At 51.2% G+C, this 19,471-nt stretch overlaps 6 protein-coding genes across 6 annotated transcripts; 3 read left to right on the top strand and 3 right to left on the bottom strand.

The window, feature by feature from the left end:
* Window positions 1–1,216: 1,216 nt before the first annotated feature.
* On the top strand, window positions 1,217–3,481 carry M436DRAFT_79705 (alcohol oxidase; the record flags this gene model as incomplete). The annotated part of the gene is made up of 8 exons (XM_013574382.1): window positions 1,217–1,443; window positions 1,493–1,745; window positions 1,801–1,933; window positions 2,000–2,241; window positions 2,298–2,511; window positions 2,563–2,655; window positions 2,708–3,381; window positions 3,449–3,481. The coding sequence occupies 8 exons, from the start codon at window positions 1,217–1,219 to the stop codon at window positions 3,479–3,481; spliced, it is 1,869 nt and encodes a 622-aa protein (XP_013429836.1).
* Window positions 3,482–5,969: 2,488 nt separating this feature from the next.
* On the top strand, window positions 5,970–6,779 carry M436DRAFT_70804 (uncharacterized protein; the record flags this gene model as incomplete). Its single annotated transcript, XM_013574289.1, has 1 exon — window positions 5,970–6,779. The coding sequence occupies one exon, from the start codon at window positions 5,970–5,972 to the stop codon at window positions 6,777–6,779; it is 810 nt and encodes a 269-aa protein (XP_013429743.1).
* Window positions 6,780–7,295: 516 nt separating this feature from the next.
* On the bottom strand, window positions 7,296–7,853 carry M436DRAFT_61706 (uncharacterized protein; the record flags this gene model as incomplete). The annotated part of the gene is made up of 1 exon (XM_013574202.1): window positions 7,296–7,853. One exon carries the CDS (start codon window positions 7,851–7,853, stop codon window positions 7,296–7,298), a length of 558 nt encoding a protein of 185 aa, XP_013429656.1.
* A 1,784-nt stretch (window positions 7,854–9,637) lies between these two features.
* On the top strand, window positions 9,638–10,774 carry M436DRAFT_61705 (Dehydroquinate synthase-like protein; the record flags this gene model as incomplete). Its single annotated transcript, XM_013574201.1, has 1 exon — window positions 9,638–10,774. One exon carries the CDS (start codon window positions 9,638–9,640, stop codon window positions 10,772–10,774), a length of 1,137 nt encoding a protein of 378 aa, XP_013429655.1.
* A 972-nt stretch (window positions 10,775–11,746) lies between these two features.
* Window positions 11,747–15,077, bottom strand: M436DRAFT_40766 (ATP-dependent protease La; the record flags this gene model as incomplete). Its single annotated transcript, XM_013573946.1, has 3 exons — window positions 11,747–11,923; window positions 11,994–14,216; window positions 14,274–15,077. 3 exons carry the CDS (start codon window positions 15,075–15,077, stop codon window positions 11,747–11,749), a joined length of 3,204 nt encoding a protein of 1,067 aa, XP_013429400.1.
* Window positions 15,078–15,586: 509 nt separating this feature from the next.
* On the bottom strand, window positions 15,587–18,457 carry M436DRAFT_61703 (uncharacterized protein; the record flags this gene model as incomplete). The annotated part of the gene is made up of 1 exon (XM_013574200.1): window positions 15,587–18,457. One exon carries the CDS (start codon window positions 18,455–18,457, stop codon window positions 15,587–15,589), a length of 2,871 nt encoding a protein of 956 aa, XP_013429654.1.
* Window positions 18,458–19,471: the final 1,014 nt, after the last annotated feature.

The following is a 19,471-nucleotide window of genomic DNA, read 5'->3' as shown; positions in this document are numbered from 1 at the left end:
AGCCGTAGACGATGTGAGCACCAGAGAAGGGTGACAGTGGTGCTCTGCTCGCTCATGGCACTCTCTCACACGAAAGAAGCGAGTTGGCTGCGAATATAGGTCATGAGAAATTGACAAGCCCACAGGCCGAGATTTATGCTGGCAAGGCAAAGGCATACGATATGATAGCTGAGTCCAAGCCGTCATGGCATGGCTCGCGAGTCTCGGAGATTGAAGACTGGATAAACTGGTACCTGCTTCCCTTCGCTACTTGATCACAAGAATCAGTATCAAAGCTCTTTGAGTGCCATATGCGACAGGATATGGACTTCTCTGGCACAAGAGAGATGACTATGTATGGCCTGAGATCTTAGTCTATCTGACGTTCCTGTCGAAGTATCTGGTTGGTCTTGTATGTATCTCTCATATCTCTTCACTTTCCTCAACTCATCGTCACTGGCGCTCAACATGACCGCAAAAAGACGGCTTCCTCGCCCAAGACTCGAACACACGATCCAGGCCTAAGCCCTTATATTGACGGAGATTTGAATATCTTCCCAACGTCAGCAGCGGTGGCTCAATGGCTAGAGCGCCTCACCATCAAATGACCTTGCAAACACAAGCATTGTCGCCAGGAACTCTCCCCATACCCGCTAAGTGCGGGCGGACCGGGATTCAGAGTGCTCAACTTGCAAACACAAGGGACAGCACTCCGGGTTGTAAATCCACTCTCACTGGGAGAGTGGTGTGGGAGTCCTTGGATGGATCTGAGGAGATGTAGGTTCGATTCCTACTCATTGCAATCAGCTTTTCTTTTTTGCTTGCGCTTTGTTTTCTGTTTGTTCATCTGTAGCAAACATACACGCTCGAACTTGAGCGATGCGTCTTTCGTCCGCTCTTTCAATCCTTGATTCTTCTTCGAGTCTACTGATCTTACTTTCTTCTTCACTTCTGACATTGAGAAATCAAAACGGCCGATGTTTCCCAGGCACGTTTACTTTGCATTCTTTCTGCCTAGAAGGAACACATAACGTCGAGTTTCACCGGTCAAGAAGCTTGTTTGTAAAGAATCAGTGAGGGATATGCTACCACGGCCCCGCGTGTCCTGCATATGCAGTCAGACTTGCATGCATGATCCCGCCATAGAGCGGGATAACTACCTCCGATATATAAGTAACACAACAGTCCAACCTTCACACTGTTTCCCACAAATTATGTCGAGTACAACGTCTTCTTCATGTGGAGAATACTGCAAGTCATTGTATTGCTGGTGTACAGTTCGGTTTCCTATGGATCGCCATTCAACCGTCATGCTCCCCTTGCAGTCGTTTTCGACCACACTGGACAGCTAAGAGAAAGCTACGACTATATCATCGCTGGTGGTGGCACAAGTGGTCTCGTAGTCGCCAATCGACTGACCGAGAACCCGAGAATCAGTGTCTTGGTGATCGAACGTGGCTACCTGTAAACCTCTCCTCGTCTTCCTCAATCGGTATAACTGACATCCGAATAGCGATGGCCAAGAAAATGGAACTTCGGTTCCTGGTCTGTCTGTTCCAACCAAGTATGTCAGGACAGACACCAGTGTCCCTCAGAAAGGCCTCAACAACCGCACTGCTCCACTCTACACCGGCGACGTGGTGGGTGGTGGGACAGTGGTCAATGGCATGTTCTTTGCTCGTGGAGCAGCCGCTGACTATGATGCTTGGGAGCAATTGGGAAATCCTGGATGGGGTTGGGATGGGCTGTTGCCTTACTTCAAAAAGGTATCGCTATGGTTCCTCCAATGTGTAGAAAGAAGCGAGCTGAAGACAAGGGCAGAGCGAAACGTTCACACCACCGACTGCTGAGATAGACGACATGTTTCCTGGAGTCATCTCGTTGGATCTGGAGCCTCATGGTCTTGATGGGCCTGTAGGGTCCAGTTTTTCGAATTGTCAGTATCCAGTCATCGGTATGATCTTCCTTCTTTTGCTTCTTTTGGGGAGCAACAAAGCTGACACATTTCTTCTCTCCAAAGAAAACTTCTATGCAGGCTGGAAGAGCATTGGCGTCGCTATAAACCCTCAACCAAATAATGGAGAAGCTACTGGTGCCTTTTACAGCACAATGTCCGCTTACGCAAAGAATCAGTCCAGGGCACATGCTTCAAACGCGTATTATCGTCCCATCGCTGGTGCACGAAGGAACTTGCATTTGATCGCCGGACATTCCGTTTCCAAGATCAACTTCGGCGAGAAAAACAGAGCTGTTTCTGTGGATGTGAGTATTACTTTGCCACGTTTCTCTCATCTCATGTTGCTAATCTATGTGGCTAGTTCATGTCGGGAACCACAAACGAGACCAGCACGGTGAAAGCAGATTGCGAAGTCATTCTGGCTGCAGGTGCTTTCCGTACTCCTCAAATCTTACAGCTTTCTGGTGTTGGTCCTGAACCACTGCTATCAAGCCTCGGGATCAAGACTGTTGTTCATTTGCCAGGGGTGGGTAGCAACTTTCAAGATCAGCCTACTTTGTATATGCAGTTTCGCTGTAAGTCATGCCATACGTTTGTATGTGAGAGAGATACTGATGACAAAATAGATGGTAACTATACCTTCCCAACTCCGGACTGGATATTCTCGAATGCGAGCTGGGCTGCAGAGCAACTTGATATCTACTACAAGAATCGAACAGGTAGTTGAGGCGCTTGTGCTTACCTTGCATCGCAGCTGACAAAAGGTTTCAGGCATAATGACGATTCCATATCTGGGAGGCAGCACCGTAGCCTTCTTGCCTCTTCAGAACGTCACATCCGACTACCAATCTCTGATCACCTCCACATCAGTGAACCCCTCATCCCTCTTCCCACCCTCAACTCACCCATCCATCATCGCTGGCTACATCGCTCAAACCGAACTCCTTCGATCAATTTACTTATCCTCTCACACTGCCGTAGCAGAGATAGCCTGGGAAGGCGGCGACACCGTCCCGCTCGCTATGATCCGTCCTTCCAGTCGCGGCTCCATAAACATCAACACCACAAACCCCACTTCCCCTCCCGTCATCGACTTTAACACCTTCTCCCACCCAATCGACATCGCCATCGCCATTGCCTCGGTCAAGAAGATCCGCGAGTGGGCTTCCTCGCCACCCATGCGAGCTTTAGGAACCATCGAGACTTTTCCTGGTGCAAATGTCTCCAGTGTTGCGCAGATTGAGCAAGCAATTAGGAATGCAGCAACCAGCTCGTGGCAGCATCCTACGTCGACGACGGCGATGATGAAGAGAGAGTGGGGCGGTGTTGTGGATGCCGAGTTGAGGGTTTATGGTACCCAAGGGTTGAGGGTGGTGGATGCTGGTGTGTTTCCCATGTCGGTGGCTGGGCATAGCAGTAGTAGTGTTTATGCTGTTGCTGAGAAGGTGAGTTTTGTTCTTCGTGGATGTGTGTGCGAGGTTTGAGAAAGATGATTGCTGACTCGGTATGTAGGCGGCTGATATTATCAAAGCGGCTTGGATTTAAGGGGTGTGGAGGGAGGGGTGTAAGTGTTGAATGTTCGCCTTCACTTATGGATCGTGACTGTGAATGTTCGTCGGGCACAACTGGCTCGAAGACAGAGTCGAAATATATATACACATCTAGAGCATGACCTTCCTTTCATATTCCAAACAAAAGCATCTCTTGACCTTACATTCTCTGTAAACTCAACACTCGCTACAGCCATGACAACTGAGAACGGCAATATTGCTAGTCTTCGTGCTCAGATTCTCGGTAAGCACCTACAATGATACAACTTGAACGAAGTTACTCATGGAAACAGAGAACTGGTGCTACGCGCATCCAGATAAGACTAACGCGGTGGTCATCAACACGTATGTGTCTGGACACCCTCAGCTACATCACTGCCGAGCCATTCTCGCAGGACACTGACAGCATGGCAACAAGGTCTTCCTCAGAACAGGTCGTTGTGGTAACCTCGAAGCCGCTCTACGACTCCTGATGGAAATGACTGGCTTAGAGGTTGAAGATGTGCTGAGGCGCAAGGTTGTTGAGCATTCGGACAGTGAAACTCTTGTTTAGCAGAAGACAGGACCGAGAGCTACTGCTGGTACGTTGTAGATCGCAGCATCTGCTTCAGCGTATCCAAGGAGCAGAAGTGGAGGACCGACTACTGGGTTTTAAGGACTCCTCAGAGCGCCAATGTGGTTCCATGATGCGTTTCTTTCGACCAGGATTCTGCGCTTAGAAGAAACCTCATTGAATCGTTTCTGCCGCGTCGTTGAGGATGAGATCTTCAGCCCAGACAGAAGAAATTCGATGCCGAGACCATTGTCCACCTGCAAGCATATACATTCATGCAGTCCATCTCGAATCAAAGCCACACGATAGACCGTGTTCACACCGTAATGAGCAAGGTGGCGCTGGACAAGAAACCTTATAGCACTATCACTTCATTTCACAACGTGTCTGCCGCAGCTCCTGCCACACGTATCGAACCAACAGCAAGATTGAGGTGTCAGTTTCAGAGAAAGAGTCGCCAAGTTGGAACAGCGTCCGCCAAAAATGGTCGCGATGGTTGACAACATCCACAGCCTCTGACGCTCCGCTGATCCAAATGACGGCGCCAAGTCCACGCACAGCCACAAATCTCCCTGGTTTCAGCGATTGCTAAATGCACCCAGCCTCACGATCAACACAGAAGCAAGGTCCTGTTGTTCAACAGATAAAAGCTGGTGCATCCGACCTCTGATATATCGCCTTACTTTTATCATCAGATATCTCATCAACTTCGCCAAAACACAACACTCGAGTCAATCCAAAAACTCGACCATCAACACTGTTATATCAAAGCAGACCATCAAGCAAAGCTTAAATCCTCACAAAACCAATATGCCTTTCATGTGGACCAAGGGCTGGGGCGGCAAGCACGCCGGTAAGCTTGACTTTTTCTCCTGCCATCTACCAAGCATTTCACTGACTCTCTCATGTCTAGGCGGTGGTGTTATTGTCGACAAGCATGGCCCTCGTCGTGCTCCCTTCCGCTTTTCTCTCGGCAGATTCAACTGCTTCCGCTGAACAATGCGCTGACACATCCCTTGGGACGCGGCACACCTTCTCAAGCCCCGAGCACACGCGACACACGTTTCTGCGTGTTGAGCTGAGCACTGCATGTAACTATTTTACGACCGTTCACGACATGACTATGGAGATGGAGAGCGCGATGGATTGGAGGAAAGGATGAGATACCCCTCTGTTAATGAAACGAATTGCGATACCTCATGAAATTGACCTTTTCTCCTTCCGTTCTGTGATGCTGCTCGTTCCTTGTGAACAAGTATGTTGCTGGTACGCGTCACTATGTCAATAACAATGCTGGCTTCGATATATTTTCTCCCAGCATGCGTTCCTCAAGGGTTAAGACTATACTTGATCATATTTCAAGACAGAGGTCAAAGCCGTAGCAAGAATGCGAATCCATGTGATCGAATACACGATGCAACCCTTCAAACAGCAAATTGTCATATACCATCATTTCATGCTGCTCTTCGAGAACTTAGAGGAGACAATTTATGCCCAGGGTCATCACTCGAGCAAGAATTCAAGCACAGACCATGAGCACGAATATCGACACGTCGCTCGTCGGGAACCCGTCGTCAACAACCACAAATTCATCACCACGGTCGCGGACGTGTTTGCTTCACATCGACATCTAAGTAATCAGTCGCCTACAAAACATTAACTCGTCGTACGTTTTTACTATATTTTATCGTGACTCACTCCGACATGCACAGCGACGGTCATGGAGACTGACGCGTCGTGCTCTAACTTCCGTCTACATTCCCTACTGCAACGGGTGATCGATTATCAACCTTCCCACCCTGCAATGCCTGACCATATACCACACACCGTATCCATAACATATAACCCAAACTCACTGCTTCCAGTAGAGAAACCCTCACTGCATCAACCACCCATCTCCACACCATTGTAGCCTACTTCCTTCTCAACAATGCCACGACCAGAAGGCTACGCATCCATGCAATTCGACCAAGTCGACAGCCCAGGAAAACAAGTCATAGTCGAATGTCGACACTGCAAGAACAAACGTCTTGCAAGAAGTGTGGCCAGCAGAAAAGTGAAGCATTTGAAACAATGCCCTGAGTTTCATCGTTATCTGGCCGAGCTTGCTGCGTCTAATAACGAGGAGCTGAACGATGTGCCTGAGGAATTGTTGCATGGGCCGCAGAGAAGGACCGCTAGTCGTGGAGGAGGGGAAAGTATGGGTGGTGTAAGTGCAGGAGGAAGTGGTGGGTACATGCAGCAGCAGCAGCAGCAGCAGCAGCAGCAGCAAACCCAAACGCCGATTCGGAGACAGTTCGATGTCTCGTTACCTACACTGCTGGATGGACTAGGCAGCGCAAGACACGATACCCTCTCCACACCCCTCGACAACCTCCACGATACCAACGACGCCCTCGACGACACACCCATGAACGACTTGACCCCCACCGAACCCACCACCGCCCCATCAACCTCTCGCCCACGGCCCTCGACCCACACCGACTCCGTCCCCGAACGAGCAGTAGCATTCGCCCACCGAGCAGCCCAACGACGAAAAGAAAAACTGGACAATCTTCTCACGCGAGCGATCTATCAGGGAAGTCTACCGTTCAATATCAATGATGCGAGTAAGCATCCTGCGATGGCAGAGTTTTTCAGACTGGTGGATTATGTGCCGCCGAATAGGCATAAGATTGCTGATGATGTTTATGATTGTACGCATGAGCAGAGTGATGAGATTATTGCTTATACTTCCTGAGTGTTGGTATGTTTGGAAGATGGAGGTTGCTCGAGGGACTAATGGAGGCTTGATCTACTTGATCGTTTCGCTCCTGTGTGGTCATGCATGTCCCAATGTCAAAAACTACCGTTCACCTAAAATTAGGCATGTTGACAATGGAGAAGCACAAGGAAGCAAGAGTGAGGTAGCAAGGCGAAAGATGAAAACAGAGTAAACGATCCGAATAGCATCGAAGAAAACTCGATTTCTGATCTACAATAAGAGCAAGAAAAAGAAACAGAGAAAAAACGCCATGATCGTAATCATTCCTTGAGAAACCCCATTAATCATTATGCATTGGTCGTAAGAATTGTGTTTTGGTGTCCCTCCAAGATTCATCCCGTCGCGTGCCCTCGATCCCATGACCAAGATGCCAAAAGCAAAGATGTAAGAAATGCTTTGAGATGTAAGGAAATAATGAAACGATGGCTCAGAACCAACGGAGACGCCAAAGAGAAAGGTCGCGTGCGTGCGTGCTTCGGAAAGAGATGCAATTTAAGCAACAACCTTGACAGGCTTCTTCTTGGTCGCAGTGGTCTTTGCACTCGACGCATTTGCCGTGGCAGAAGCACCCTTGGGACAATAAATGTTTCCAGCAGTAGCATTGACGTAGTTGCCCTTCTCAGCGGCAACGAAATCAAGCGGTGTCAGAGTCTTGTTGAACATGAAGCAGCCAACCTCCAGCTCTCCGCCAGGCAGACCCAGCCATCCCTTGGGCAGAGGCGCATTGTAAGCCATAAAGGCAGATACACAGCCACTGAGACCGTTGCACTGCTGGATGCAGTTTGACCAGCGGGCTTCCTGGGAGATGAAGTCGGGCTGGGGGATGTACCAGGAGTAGATTTGAGATGAGGAGAAGAGGGCAGAGGGTTGGTAGCCGGAGATGCTGGCGTTGCCAGGGTGTTGAGAGGCGTGTGGGAGAGGGTTCATGAGTGTGCAGTTTGAGGCCAGAGGGACGATGGCGGGGCCTCCGGCGCGGCGGTCCAGTTCAATGGGTGAGGCGGCTGCGAGGACAGGCAGAGTGACAGCGGAGAGCATGGTGGCGAAGAGCATGTTGAAGGTGTTTTGGTATCGATCAGAAACGAAAGGTTTGATTTTGAGTCGAGTGGTAAGTGGTGTTGTCAATGGTATATGATCTGGTTTAGCAAGTCGATGTGAGATTGAATTGATCGATGCTCAGATAAGTGTTGGCGTGTTTGGATAAAGTCGCGTGTGATGGGAAGAAGAAAATACGAGGCGGGCATGCATGTCCTCTTATAACAAAACCAAATCGCACGGCGCGGCCATGCACTGCTGCACGTCATTGCTATTCTCGGTAGCATGTGGATTGAGCGATCAGAGGTAAAAGTTGCCGCTTACATGCATCCCACGCTGCAACCCAAGCAAGAAAGCTCAGATACAAGACGGCATCGGATGCACAAAGCAGGGGCTTAGCCTCCACCCCATGCCGCAACTCGGGACCCTGCTGCTCAATCATCCTTGATTTTCCCCTACGCGCCATGCATACACCTCCCGGCATCTCCTAACCACTTGTTTGGCTGCATTGTGATATTTCTCAAAGCCTTGCCTGCCTTCTTTTTCTTTCTTTAATCAAAACACAGCCACCATTGAGTTTTGCCTGCTTTCCATCATCATCGCCCTGTACGACCAGTCTATCGCAACTTTGAAACAGAACTCAATTGACTTTTGCTCAACGGGCTTGTTTGGAGCCAACCACGGATGGTCGTCGAACTGTTTCTCGCGTCGCTGAGGGCAAGAGTGGTCCGTGGTCCGTGGTCAGTCGCGTGCACCATGACACGCAGTTCTACGCGCAGCCAGAGTGGGCCTTAGGTTTTTTCTGCTCCTGTCTTCACGCGCAGAGACACTTGACTAAAAATACTACTATGAATTCGATAGTCTTGTGCCACCAGAGCACGGGGGCAGCATGGCTTTTTTTTCGTGGCATTCTCTGTCTTGGAAATCTCTCGCTCTTTTGCCTCTCTGTGCAAGGCGACGGTGAGATACTGGCGGTGTGCGTTATGTTCTGTGAAATACAGATCGCTGTCTGTTTCTTTGACGGGTTCATGGCACCGGTTGCTCCAGGACGCCTCTTGTCTCATCTGTCTCCGCAAGCAAAACGTCGGCGGGTCGCGGCAGAAACGTCACTCTTCGTCTCTGTTATAGCCGGGCAACAGCGGGCACAGGTCATGAGCATGTCTCTCGATGGCTCGTTGCGCAGACATCGTTCCGTCAAAGCCGGCATGGCAACTATGCACAAGAAGAGACAGTGCCGAGCGAGATGAAAGCGGCGGTGTGCACAAGTCTTAGACGAAAGATGATGGTAGTATTGGAGGACGTGCTATCTCTGGAGGCGATTTGGAACAAAGTGCTACGCTGACACGAGGGAGGAAGCAAGATGGGCTGGGATGCCTGGGAAAGATGCATGTCGTGTTGCACAAGCATCTTTCGCTCGGGATGGACCGAGGCTTGAATGGCGGCAGTTCCCCGCCAGAGACCAAGATGGTCACCGAGTATCCGACCAAGCATCTTCTCACATTGGACATCTGTCTGACAAGCCGAGTGCTTCTGATAGAGCATAGTATATCATGTCAGCATACACCATGTCCTCGCTGTCACGAAACACCATTTCTCCACGGCTTATCATCCGAGGCTGCCATCGGAGTTGCTCATTGCGTCATCCCTCATGGCGCGGTTCGCTGCCGACCATAACCTCGGCGACGAGGATAACCATCACATCCTCGGCGAGGAGGATAACCACCACATCCTCACCGCTTCCTTCTAGACTCCTTCCTTCCACACACCTCGACGCCTTGCCGCAAGTCAGGAACAAGTCCAACATGACCGAATCATCGCAATCCGTGCTATCCGGCCTGTGGAAGCCAACCCACCTCGAGCACCTCTTCTACGGCTCCGACTGCGTAGCCAAACATCTACTCGAGTGCCTTCCGAACCAAAACTCCAAAGCTTTCATCATCACCGGCGCCTCGCTCGCGAACAAGACCTCTCTCGTCAAGTCCGTCGAATCGCAATTGGGAGCCCGCCACGCCGGCACCTTCTCCAACATCAAGCAACACGCCCCCGTAGCCGAGCTCGACAAAGCAACAGATGCCGTGCGCCAAGACTCCAGCATCGACACCATCATCAGTATCGGTGGCGGCTCCCCCATCGACAGCGCAAAAGCAATTTCCTACCGCTTGAACGAAAAGTCCGGTCGTTTCCTGCACCACGTCGCCATCCCTACAACCTTGTCAGCAGCAGAGTGCACTTACAACGCAGGATATACAGAGAAGAATGGACAAAAGACAGGTGTTGCGCACAAGGAATGCGCTCCCCACGCTATCCTCTACGACTCCAGATTCGCTCTCGAAACACCCGAAAAGTTATGGATGAGCACTGGACTCCGAGCATTGGATCACGCAGTAGAATTGCTCTACCATCCCACTGCCACAGAGCTTCCTTGTCGACAGATGGCTCTGATCGCTGCCCATGATCTCTTCACTTACCTGCCCAAATACAAGTCCAACCCCAAGGACCAAGATGTCATTACAAAACTGCAACTGGCTAGTTTTGCATCCCTGGGTTTCATGGGTTTGAATATCAAGGGTGGGCTTGGACTCAGTCATGTGTTAGGTTATGCCCTTGGTTCTCCCTACGGTATCCCCCACGGCATAACTTCCTGCATGACTCTAGGTCATGTGGCCAAACTCAAGGCTTCCACCGATGCATCCGCTGCTTCCCAACTCGCTCGTCTATGTCCCTTCATCGGCGTAACCAAGACTGGCGATGACAAGAAAGATGGTCAAGCAGTAGGCGATGCGATTTTGAAGCTTGTAGAGGACTTGGGCCTGAAGAGTACATTGACCGAATACAAAGTTGATGAGAAAGAGGCACATACCGTCACAAAGATTGCTACCAGATCTGAGAGCGGCGAGCTCTACGATCAGGTCAACAAGCTTGTCAAGGGCTTGTGGTGACTAGATGATTCAAAAGCACGTTTGTAGAATGGTCAGATACAAAAAGTGGTTAACGAAGGCTGTAGAATGACAATCCAACTACCCTGATGAGCAATATCTCATATCCAAGTCGACGCCATACCAGTTCATAGAGATAGAAACAATAACCTCCTCATGTCACCAAAGAAGACTCTTGTCAACCTCTTAAACCTAGAAACTCAAAGGGGGGGAAAAGATCAAAAAAAAGAAAGACAGAGAGGGAGAGAAAAGGGCATATCCGCATCCAATCACAGAATCGGTCAACCATTGACAACCATAAAGTCCACGTTCTCATCAAATCATTCCTCTCCTCTCCATTCCAATGTCTCTTCCACCGGTATTCTTCTCTCTCGATCCTGAATGCTCGCGATTGTCTCGAAAAGCCCATGACTTGGGATCCCACGAGATACATCGAGATGTGTAGTCTGATGTATACATGTCCAATCAGACGAGCGATAACGATGAAAGAAACACGACAAAACCAACAGCAAGATTTGATGCAAGATGAACATTTGAAAGGTATAAAAAAAAGCCTGTTGTAAGTGGATGTATGTATGGCCATTTAGGATGAGCAAAAGCAGTGAGAAAAAAATGTTCACATGCGTCGAGAAGAAACTCGACCGCCTGGGAAACGTCCATGATATGTATGGAAAGACGAATGTGTGCAATGCGATGTACAGTGTCCAATATAGATGATCTAGACAGGAAGACAACGAAGAACAAAATCATCCATCCCATGCAAAAAGCCTCCACCGAACCCACACAAGATGCAAAGAGAAGAAGAGATTTATGTATACAAAATATTTGCGTCAAAAAAACAAAGACAATCGCTGGCAATACACCCACAAAAGAAGATAAAAACACACTCCCACCCGCAAAAAAGCCGACCTAAGTTTCTACACAGACCCAGGCCAAGCCATTCGTCATCTACACAAAATGAGTTTTTGACAGAATCTAATCAGAATCGTATTCTTCATCCTTGTCTTCTTTGTCCCTCTTATCTTTCTTCTCCTTTTTCAGTTGCTGCTTCCACATGCTGTTTGCAGCTTTTGCGTCGACGCCGGGGAAGACCAGCTCAAAGACTTCGTTGTACCAGGCTACTGGCTTGCCTTCGATGCCTTCTTTGATGTTCTGTGCAAAAGTCAGCAATGATGTTCAATAAGTGTTATAGGGGTGAAGGGACGGGGAAGCAAAAACATACCTCAGGCAACTCAAGCCAATCACTAAGGTTGTCTTTGGGGAAGATGACCATCTTGGCTCCGGCACGTCTGGCCGCTACGGTCTTTTCTCTGAGTCCACCAATGCGAAGAACCTTTCCAGTAACGGTGAGTTCACCAGTCATAGCCACAGTCTGCTCAAGGGGCTTTCCGAGGGCGAGAGAGATAAGTGAGCAAGCCATCGTGATACCAGCACTGGGTCCATCCTTCTGCACAGCACCCTCGGGACAATGCATATGCACTCTCGCGTGCTCGAAGAACTTGTTGTCAGGGAAGCGGTTGGCGAGGAAGCCCTTTGCGAATGAGTAGGCGATGGATGTCGATTCCTTCATCACGGCCTTGAGGTTTCCGGTGCGTTCGAGGGAGGGGCGAGAGTGAGCTGACAATGCGGATTCGAGAATTGTTTCGACGTAGAGGGCTGCGCCGCCCATTGATGTCCAGGCGAGACCCATAGCGACACCGGGAGGAGTGGTCTCGTAAAGGCGATCGGCGGTGAAGACTGGGGGACCGACGTAGTCTTTAAGGTTGTCCTTTGTGACGCGCACGTTTACAGATGAGGGTACAGAAAGAGCGACACGGGGTGTCTCTGTGGTTTCCTTTTCCATGTCTGTAGGCGTGTCCTTAGGGTCGGAAGTGTCCTTTGCTGCTGCGGCTTGTGCTTCCTTGCCTTCGGGTGTGAGTGCCTTTTCTTCGGCAAAGGCTTCTTCGCCGAGGTCTTGAATGATCTTGAGAGCAGACTTGCGGTATACCTTCTCGATCTGCTTCTTCAGGTTACGTACACCGGATTCGCGGCAGTACTTGTTGATGAGCTCGGCAATGGCTTCCTTCTCGATCTCGACGTCTACGTCCTTGAGACCGGAAAGATCCTTTGCAGCTGGAGAGAGGTAACGCTCGGCGATGGCCATCTTCTCGTCGGCCACATATCCAGACAGCTCAATCATCTCCATACGATCCAAGAGAGGTCGGGGAATTGTGTCAGTCATGTTTGCTGTGCAGACGAAGAGGACTTTGCTAAGATCGACGGGGACGTCCATGTAGTGATCGAGGAAAGAGTTGTTTTGTTCGGGATCAAGAAGTTCGAGAAGAGCGGAGGATGGATCACCTTGGTGGCCGCGGCCAATCTTGTCGACTTCATCGATGAGAATCAGAGGGTTCTCGGTCTGACACTTCTTGAGGGCCTGAATAATGCGTCCGGGCAGGGCACCAACGTAAGTTCTGCGGTGACCCTTAATTTCGGCAACATCAGTCAGACCGCCGACACTGAACCTGTAGTACTGTCTGTTCAAAGCACGAGCGATCGACTTTCCGATACTAGTCTTTCCGACACCAGGAGGACCAACCATACACAAGATCTTACCCTCGACAGTGCCACGCAGCTTGCCGACAGCAATGAACTCGAGAATGCGGTCCTTAACATCCTTCAGACCGTGGTGGTCCTCGTCCAGCACCTTCATAGCGTTCTTGATGCCGAAAGTCTCAGCACTGCGCTTGCCCCAAGGAATCTGAGTCAGCCAGTCGAGGTAGTTTCTTGTGACATTGAACTCGGAGGCAGCGGGCTCTAGATGTGCGAGCTTGTTGATCTCCTCGTCGAATACCTTCTTGACAGGCTCAGGCATGGCCAACTTGGTAGCCTTCTCCTTGAAGCCTTCAAGCAGCTTGTCCTTGCCATCACTCTCAAGACCAAGCTCACGCTTGATACCCTTCATCTGCTCCATGAGCCAGTATTCGCGTTGACGCTTCTGAATCTTGCTCTCAACATCCTTGCTAATTTTGCTGCTAAGCTGTGCATTCATGTATTCTTTCTTGATGATCTCGAGAGCCTTGCTGAGTCTCTGCTCAATGTTGAGGCTGGTGAGAACTTCTTGGGCCTCCTCCATCTCGCCACCAGACACAGCGGCAGCGAAATCTGCGAGTTTGGCGGGTTCGTCGGCAATGTTGGCGGCAGATTGCGACATGGCAAAGGCGGAGACGTGATCGCGGAAGAGTTGGTTGACACTGCCAATTTCCTTGCAGGTGTTGACGATCTCAGAGATCAAGGCGCGAATAGTAGGAGTGCGCTTGTCGAAAGGCTCATCGGCGAGGTTGTCGACCTTGACTAAACTGACCTGCCATGTCTTGAGGAAATCGGTGGGCTCATACTGGGCGACCTGCTTCTTCTCGCCAGGAGCCTCGACATGTGACTCCTCGAAGCTAGCAGTCACGTCGCCCTTGGACTCGACATCGGTCTCGGGCTTCTCGACGGCTTCGATGGTAGCGGTGGCAACAGAATTAGCTTCTGCGGTTGTCGTCTCGCCCTTCTTGGGAGGCATTAACTCGGTGAGCTTGATTCTGCGGTGAGGGTAGAGAACAGCTTGGAGGGCCTTCTCGTCGCCGTGACCAGCGGGGAAAGCACCAGTGATCTGACAGAAGGTACCGACATCGTAGACTTCGCTCGGGTCGTTGATGACATCGGTATTAGACTCGGGATCCTTCAGCAAGAAAGCACCAACGTAGCTCTGGCCACGCTTGAGCAGCTCCTGGACAGCAGCAATGACATTAGGGTCGCGGATGGTGATGGCCTTGTAGAAGCCAGGGAACAAAGGTCGCTGTGCGATGGGGATGGCGAGGACTTGGGGATAAACGTCAGGGACCGAAGGCTTGACGAGACCCTTCTCGCCGCCCTTGCGCTTGCGTCCACTACCGCCGCTTCCGCTGTCGCCGCCTGCTGGTGCTCCGTCGCCTCCTGCTGAAGAAGCTCCTCGGCCGTCGGGAATGGGTGTGGATTCGTTTGCACGCGACTCTTCCTTGATAGGCTCTAATGAGTCCTTACGGTCCTTGGTGTCCTTGTTCTCCTGGTCTTGTGCCTCGTCTTCAGGATCGACCTTCTTTGCCGAGTCATCTTTCCTGCGGGCAGGAGTGGTGCTAAGCGCACGCGATGCGGCAAGAGCTGAGTGGCGAAGAGACAGCGGTGTCAAAGAAATGCGACGGGAAGCGGTCGAGTAGTTGGTGGAAGTGGCAACATGGTATCGCGAAGTGGCGTACAGACGCTGCGACGACTGCAGCGCTGCTCTGCATTGCCGGTTGAACATGGTGTGCGTGTAGATGAGAGTTGCAAACAGAAAGGACAGACTGGCAGATCAGTATACAGCCAGGATTCGAGTCTGCCGAGTGGTCAAGCACGCCTCTCGTCTATGATCAATGCTCAGTCGTGTATTACCGATAGAGCTTCAACTGCTACCAACTAATCGCCGCGTCTCTTCCATGACGTTCTTTCTAGCTTGTCTAAGCACTCTATCCATGCACTAGCCCGATACCGCAATTGCCCCGAGAAATTCCGTCTAAACTCCGTCTACGCCTTCCTCAATTCCACCACACATCTCTCGAGTCACGGATAGAAGAAGAAAGTGGTTGAAGAACATCATCGTACAGTCAGGGTGTCGAGGCACCAAAGATAACTATGATAGAGAATAATGAAGACGCTGCAAAAAGCCACTCAATAATAACGCCGCCTACCTCCTCTTTTTAGCACCATCATGAAGAGAAATAAAACGCCTTCTTCGAACAAGGCCTCCTTCCTATATTACAAAATTCTTTCCCTTCAAGCTGGTGGTACTACTGACTCTTGGCTTCCGAGTGGCGCCGCTGTTGCGTCCATGGCCTGCTCTGATGCCGGCGAGTCCGTGACAGCCACACCATTCAAGATGCTTTCCTTGTCTTTGGCTGATACGCTATCTGTCAGACTAGCTGCAGGTGATATATCTCTTGGCTGGTGTACTTTGTTGCGTTTGGTGTAGTCGCTCAAGCTCAACTTCTTCCGGGCAGGACTGGGATTTACCGCCGCTGAAACGGATGGTGAAAAGAGAGGTATATTCGAAAGACTGGGTGTCAAGGTCGCAGGTGATTGCGTGAGTGGGAGTGAAGTTGCAGAGTTCAACGATGGAGGCATGGTCAGATGCATCTCGGGGTGGGCAGCTTTGAACTCCGGAGAGGCTGGCTGCACTCCACCTATACTCGGTGCTTCTCTTTGTGGCCATGGTGGAGGTGGAGGATCCATTGGTGGATGTGAAGCCACACCCGACTTCAATGTAGAAGGACTTGCTGAGCTGTACGACGATGAAGCATTGTGGTCGTGTGGAGGAGGTGTGGCGCGTTCATCATCCATGTATTGCATGTCAGTATCCACCGGACCAAACGCGGGTGACAGTGAAGTAGGACGTGCTTGCATGGCCTCGGTCATGTTGACGTCGGCATGCTTGATGGACACAGGTGACAATGGAGTAGCGTCTGACGGAGCACCAACACTTCTCGGGCTTTGCTCATCATTGACAATATCCATACTCTCTTCAGGATGGACTCCGTTGGTGGGCAAATCCTCGGGCGTTTCGCTTTCAGCCTTACGCTTGAGGTTGTTGGAAGCGCACCTTTGAAGCAAACGTTGTGTCACTGACAGATATCGCTTCTTCTTTGGTGGCGTGGGCATTTGTGGCTCTGGAGGGTCATCGTTGTCCATATCGCATTGGATCGCCGAATCAACATAAACCGGCCTCGAGGTTTCGGAAGACTGCTGGTCGGATCTCGTAGTTTTTGATGGTCGCTTGGAAATAGTGCCACGACGAGAAGACGAGGGTTCCGACGACTGTTGTTTCGAGGAAGACAATGTACTGCTCTGTGGTAGCAGGGGCGTGGCGCCGCTATGCCGCTTTTTCTTTTGTCTCCCGCTTTCCTCCTCTTGTCGACGGAACATCTCTTCCTCGCGCATGAGCTTCTTCTTTTCTCGTTCAGACATCTCGGGTATAACGGCCGAATAATGAGTGCCAGGAGTAATGTCTCTACTGGCAGATGCTCGGAATGAACCAGACACAGATTGAGCGTCTGTCATGTCATCTTCAACTTCGACTTCAAGTTTGCGAACTTCACTGCCGGAACGGCTGTGGCTGTTGCGGTTCGGGTCGGCGGGCGAGAGGTTGTTCTTGGTCTTAATGCGGCGGACCTTTGGTACTTTTAGAGGGGCTGCAGTCGTCTCTGGTGGCTCAACAGGCTGGGGCTGACCACGGCGATCGAATCTTGCCATCAGACAGCCATCGCCGTTACATGCGCAAGGGCCGCAGTTAGCGAGCACATTGGACACCCACATGGCAATGGCGTGTTTGATGTCGGCAGGCACGTCGCCATGAACGACGCCTCTCTCGGCCCACATTGCTTTGATCGTATCGTCTGTCTGCCAAGCGACAGTGATTTCTTCGCCAGACTGAAGATCTTTAGTAGCCATGAAGCAGAAATGGTAGTTGGTACCATCGGTGATGATGGTCTGGATCTCCGTATTTGGTCGGCAGCTGCGACGAACGTAGCGGAACATGGTGCCTTCTTGACGGGCGTCGATGTATATAGGTAGTTGAGGATGGAAGAAGACAAAAGGTTCGGCGTGGCGTAGTGATGACCAACGACTCTCAGGATCGTTCATGTACTCTTCCTTGTACCCAATGTGACCACGAAGCTCACCGATGAATGTACGCTTCGAGATATCCTGCTCGACGGTCAAGCAGGGCCATTTCGGAGGTTCAGCTTGGTCGTTGAAGTTGGGGTCTGCTTCCCAGTGCAAAGCGACCTCGGGCCGACCAGGCATGTCTTCGAAGGGTCCATCCCAGCGAAGGAAGATGTCGTTTTGACTGAGGCCGTTCGTGTCCTTCTCGACAACAACTGGGTTCTTCAGCCATTCAGACAATGAATTCGTGACGGCGATGTTGTTCATGAGATTTGTTTCTGTTTCGACATGCGACGAGACTTGAGAATAGAGACGATAAAACTCTTCCGAGTACCATGGGATAGTAGGTCTGGAAGGGTCTGGTGAGGGACTGCGAGCTGTCGTTATCGTGCCGTTTCGTTTGCGACCGGTCGGGGCGTGATTGGCAGTTGCGGAGGGGCGGTGACCAGTCTTTGGGCGTTTCGCAGGAGGTGGTTGATCGCGTGGGCTGGCACTTTTACGATCGCGACCTTGTAGCAAGGCGCCATTGACGGCAGCTGGCGACTCTTTTTGTTTCTTGCGATGTTTTGGGCCGGGTCGTCGCGAGTCGACAGCTTGTCGCTGTATTTGCTTTTTCTGCCGTTCCTTTGCTTGGTCGGCGTCGAGCCATCGCGGTTGACAGTCGAAGCAGTAGTGCTTTTGGTGCTCACCGGGGCGATCTGCTTCAGTAGGGTAGTAGCAGATCATGTGTTGCCAGTTGTTGCAGGTTTCGCATTGCACCGAAAAGCCGTCGTCATGGCGCATACCACAGATACAAATGATCTCTCCGTCGTCTTCTTCGACACCATCGTCGACAGGCGGCTGCGGTTGTCGTCGCGAAGCTGAAGGAGGGACGGCGAAAGGGTGTGTCGACAGAGGGTGGTGGTGCTGCTGACGAGCAGCAGCAGCAGCGAGTGCATTCAGAGGCGGCGGGATGTCTGTCATAATCCAGCTACCTGTTGTCGTCATGCAGAGATAGGGTTGAGGGGGTGTTCTATGTCGTGCGCGTAGTCGGGTCGTGTCTGCAACGCATGTCGCTGGAGGCCAGGAATGTCGAATCTGTGGACAGGGATGATTAATTCACAGAGACGTCGCGCGGTGATGCGCTAGGCGTGAGGAAGACTGATCGAGTCGACCAAGACGAATGGGAGTGTTTTGTCTACAACGGGAAGAGAAAAAGGAGAAGGACGACTGTGTGCGGACGGCGTTGGCGGTCGAGGTGGTGTCAAGACGGAGACGGAGACGGAGACGGCGAGGGTGAGAGATGGTAGTCGAGTTTGGCGGAAGATGCTGGCAAGGGCGTGCGACAGAGACGACGAGAGGCGCAACGGCAGAAAGAGAAACAGGCGACGGTCAGAACATTGGCGACAAGGTGTGAGTGAGAAAGCGAGAGGAGTCAATGTGCACAGCCAACTCGCAAATGGATGGGCAAAAGCCCGCACCGGCCAGTCCACCACAGACGACGCGCTCCGACAACTTGACCTACACGTGACTCCCTTACATTATTCTTTTTTCTCTTGCGACGGGCAAGAAAAATATTCGTTTGCGTCGAGGCATGGTTGTTTGCCCCTGGCCCCCAGCCGCCACTCTCTCTGGGCATGCCTAGACTGTTGAAGCCCTTGGCTGGAGAGAGCTGTGACTGGAAAGAGCTTCTTGTCGTGGTGAGAAATTGTTGCGCTCGACGGCAGCAGACAGCACTGTGAGCAGCAGCGATGAGCAGGCAAGCAGGGCATCGCGAAGCAGGCAGTCAAAGTCTACGCAGAGATAACGCGCGGAAAGCCAAAAATGTCGCACTAACTCGAATGCCGACAAGTTATTGGCTGTTGAACTGGTTAGTTTGCGCCAAGCCAGCGCACCTCCCTCCTGAGCTGCCTCCCCTCTTTTGCTTCCCATCGGTTCATAAACACGCTCATCTCCTGAGGCATGTTTTTGCAGCTGAGCCTCACGACATCTGCGACGTGGTGCCTTTTCATTCGCGCCTCT

The sequence above is a fragment of the Aureobasidium namibiae genome (genome assembly GCF_000721765.1).
Source record: "Aureobasidium namibiae CBS 147.97 unplaced genomic scaffold scaffold_4, whole genome shotgun sequence".
NCBI classification, from domain to species: Eukaryota; Fungi; Ascomycota; class Dothideomycetes; order Dothideales; family Saccotheciaceae; genus Aureobasidium; species Aureobasidium namibiae.
Note: the sequence above shows the minus strand (reverse complement) of the source record. Positions and strands in the feature narration are given on the sequence as shown.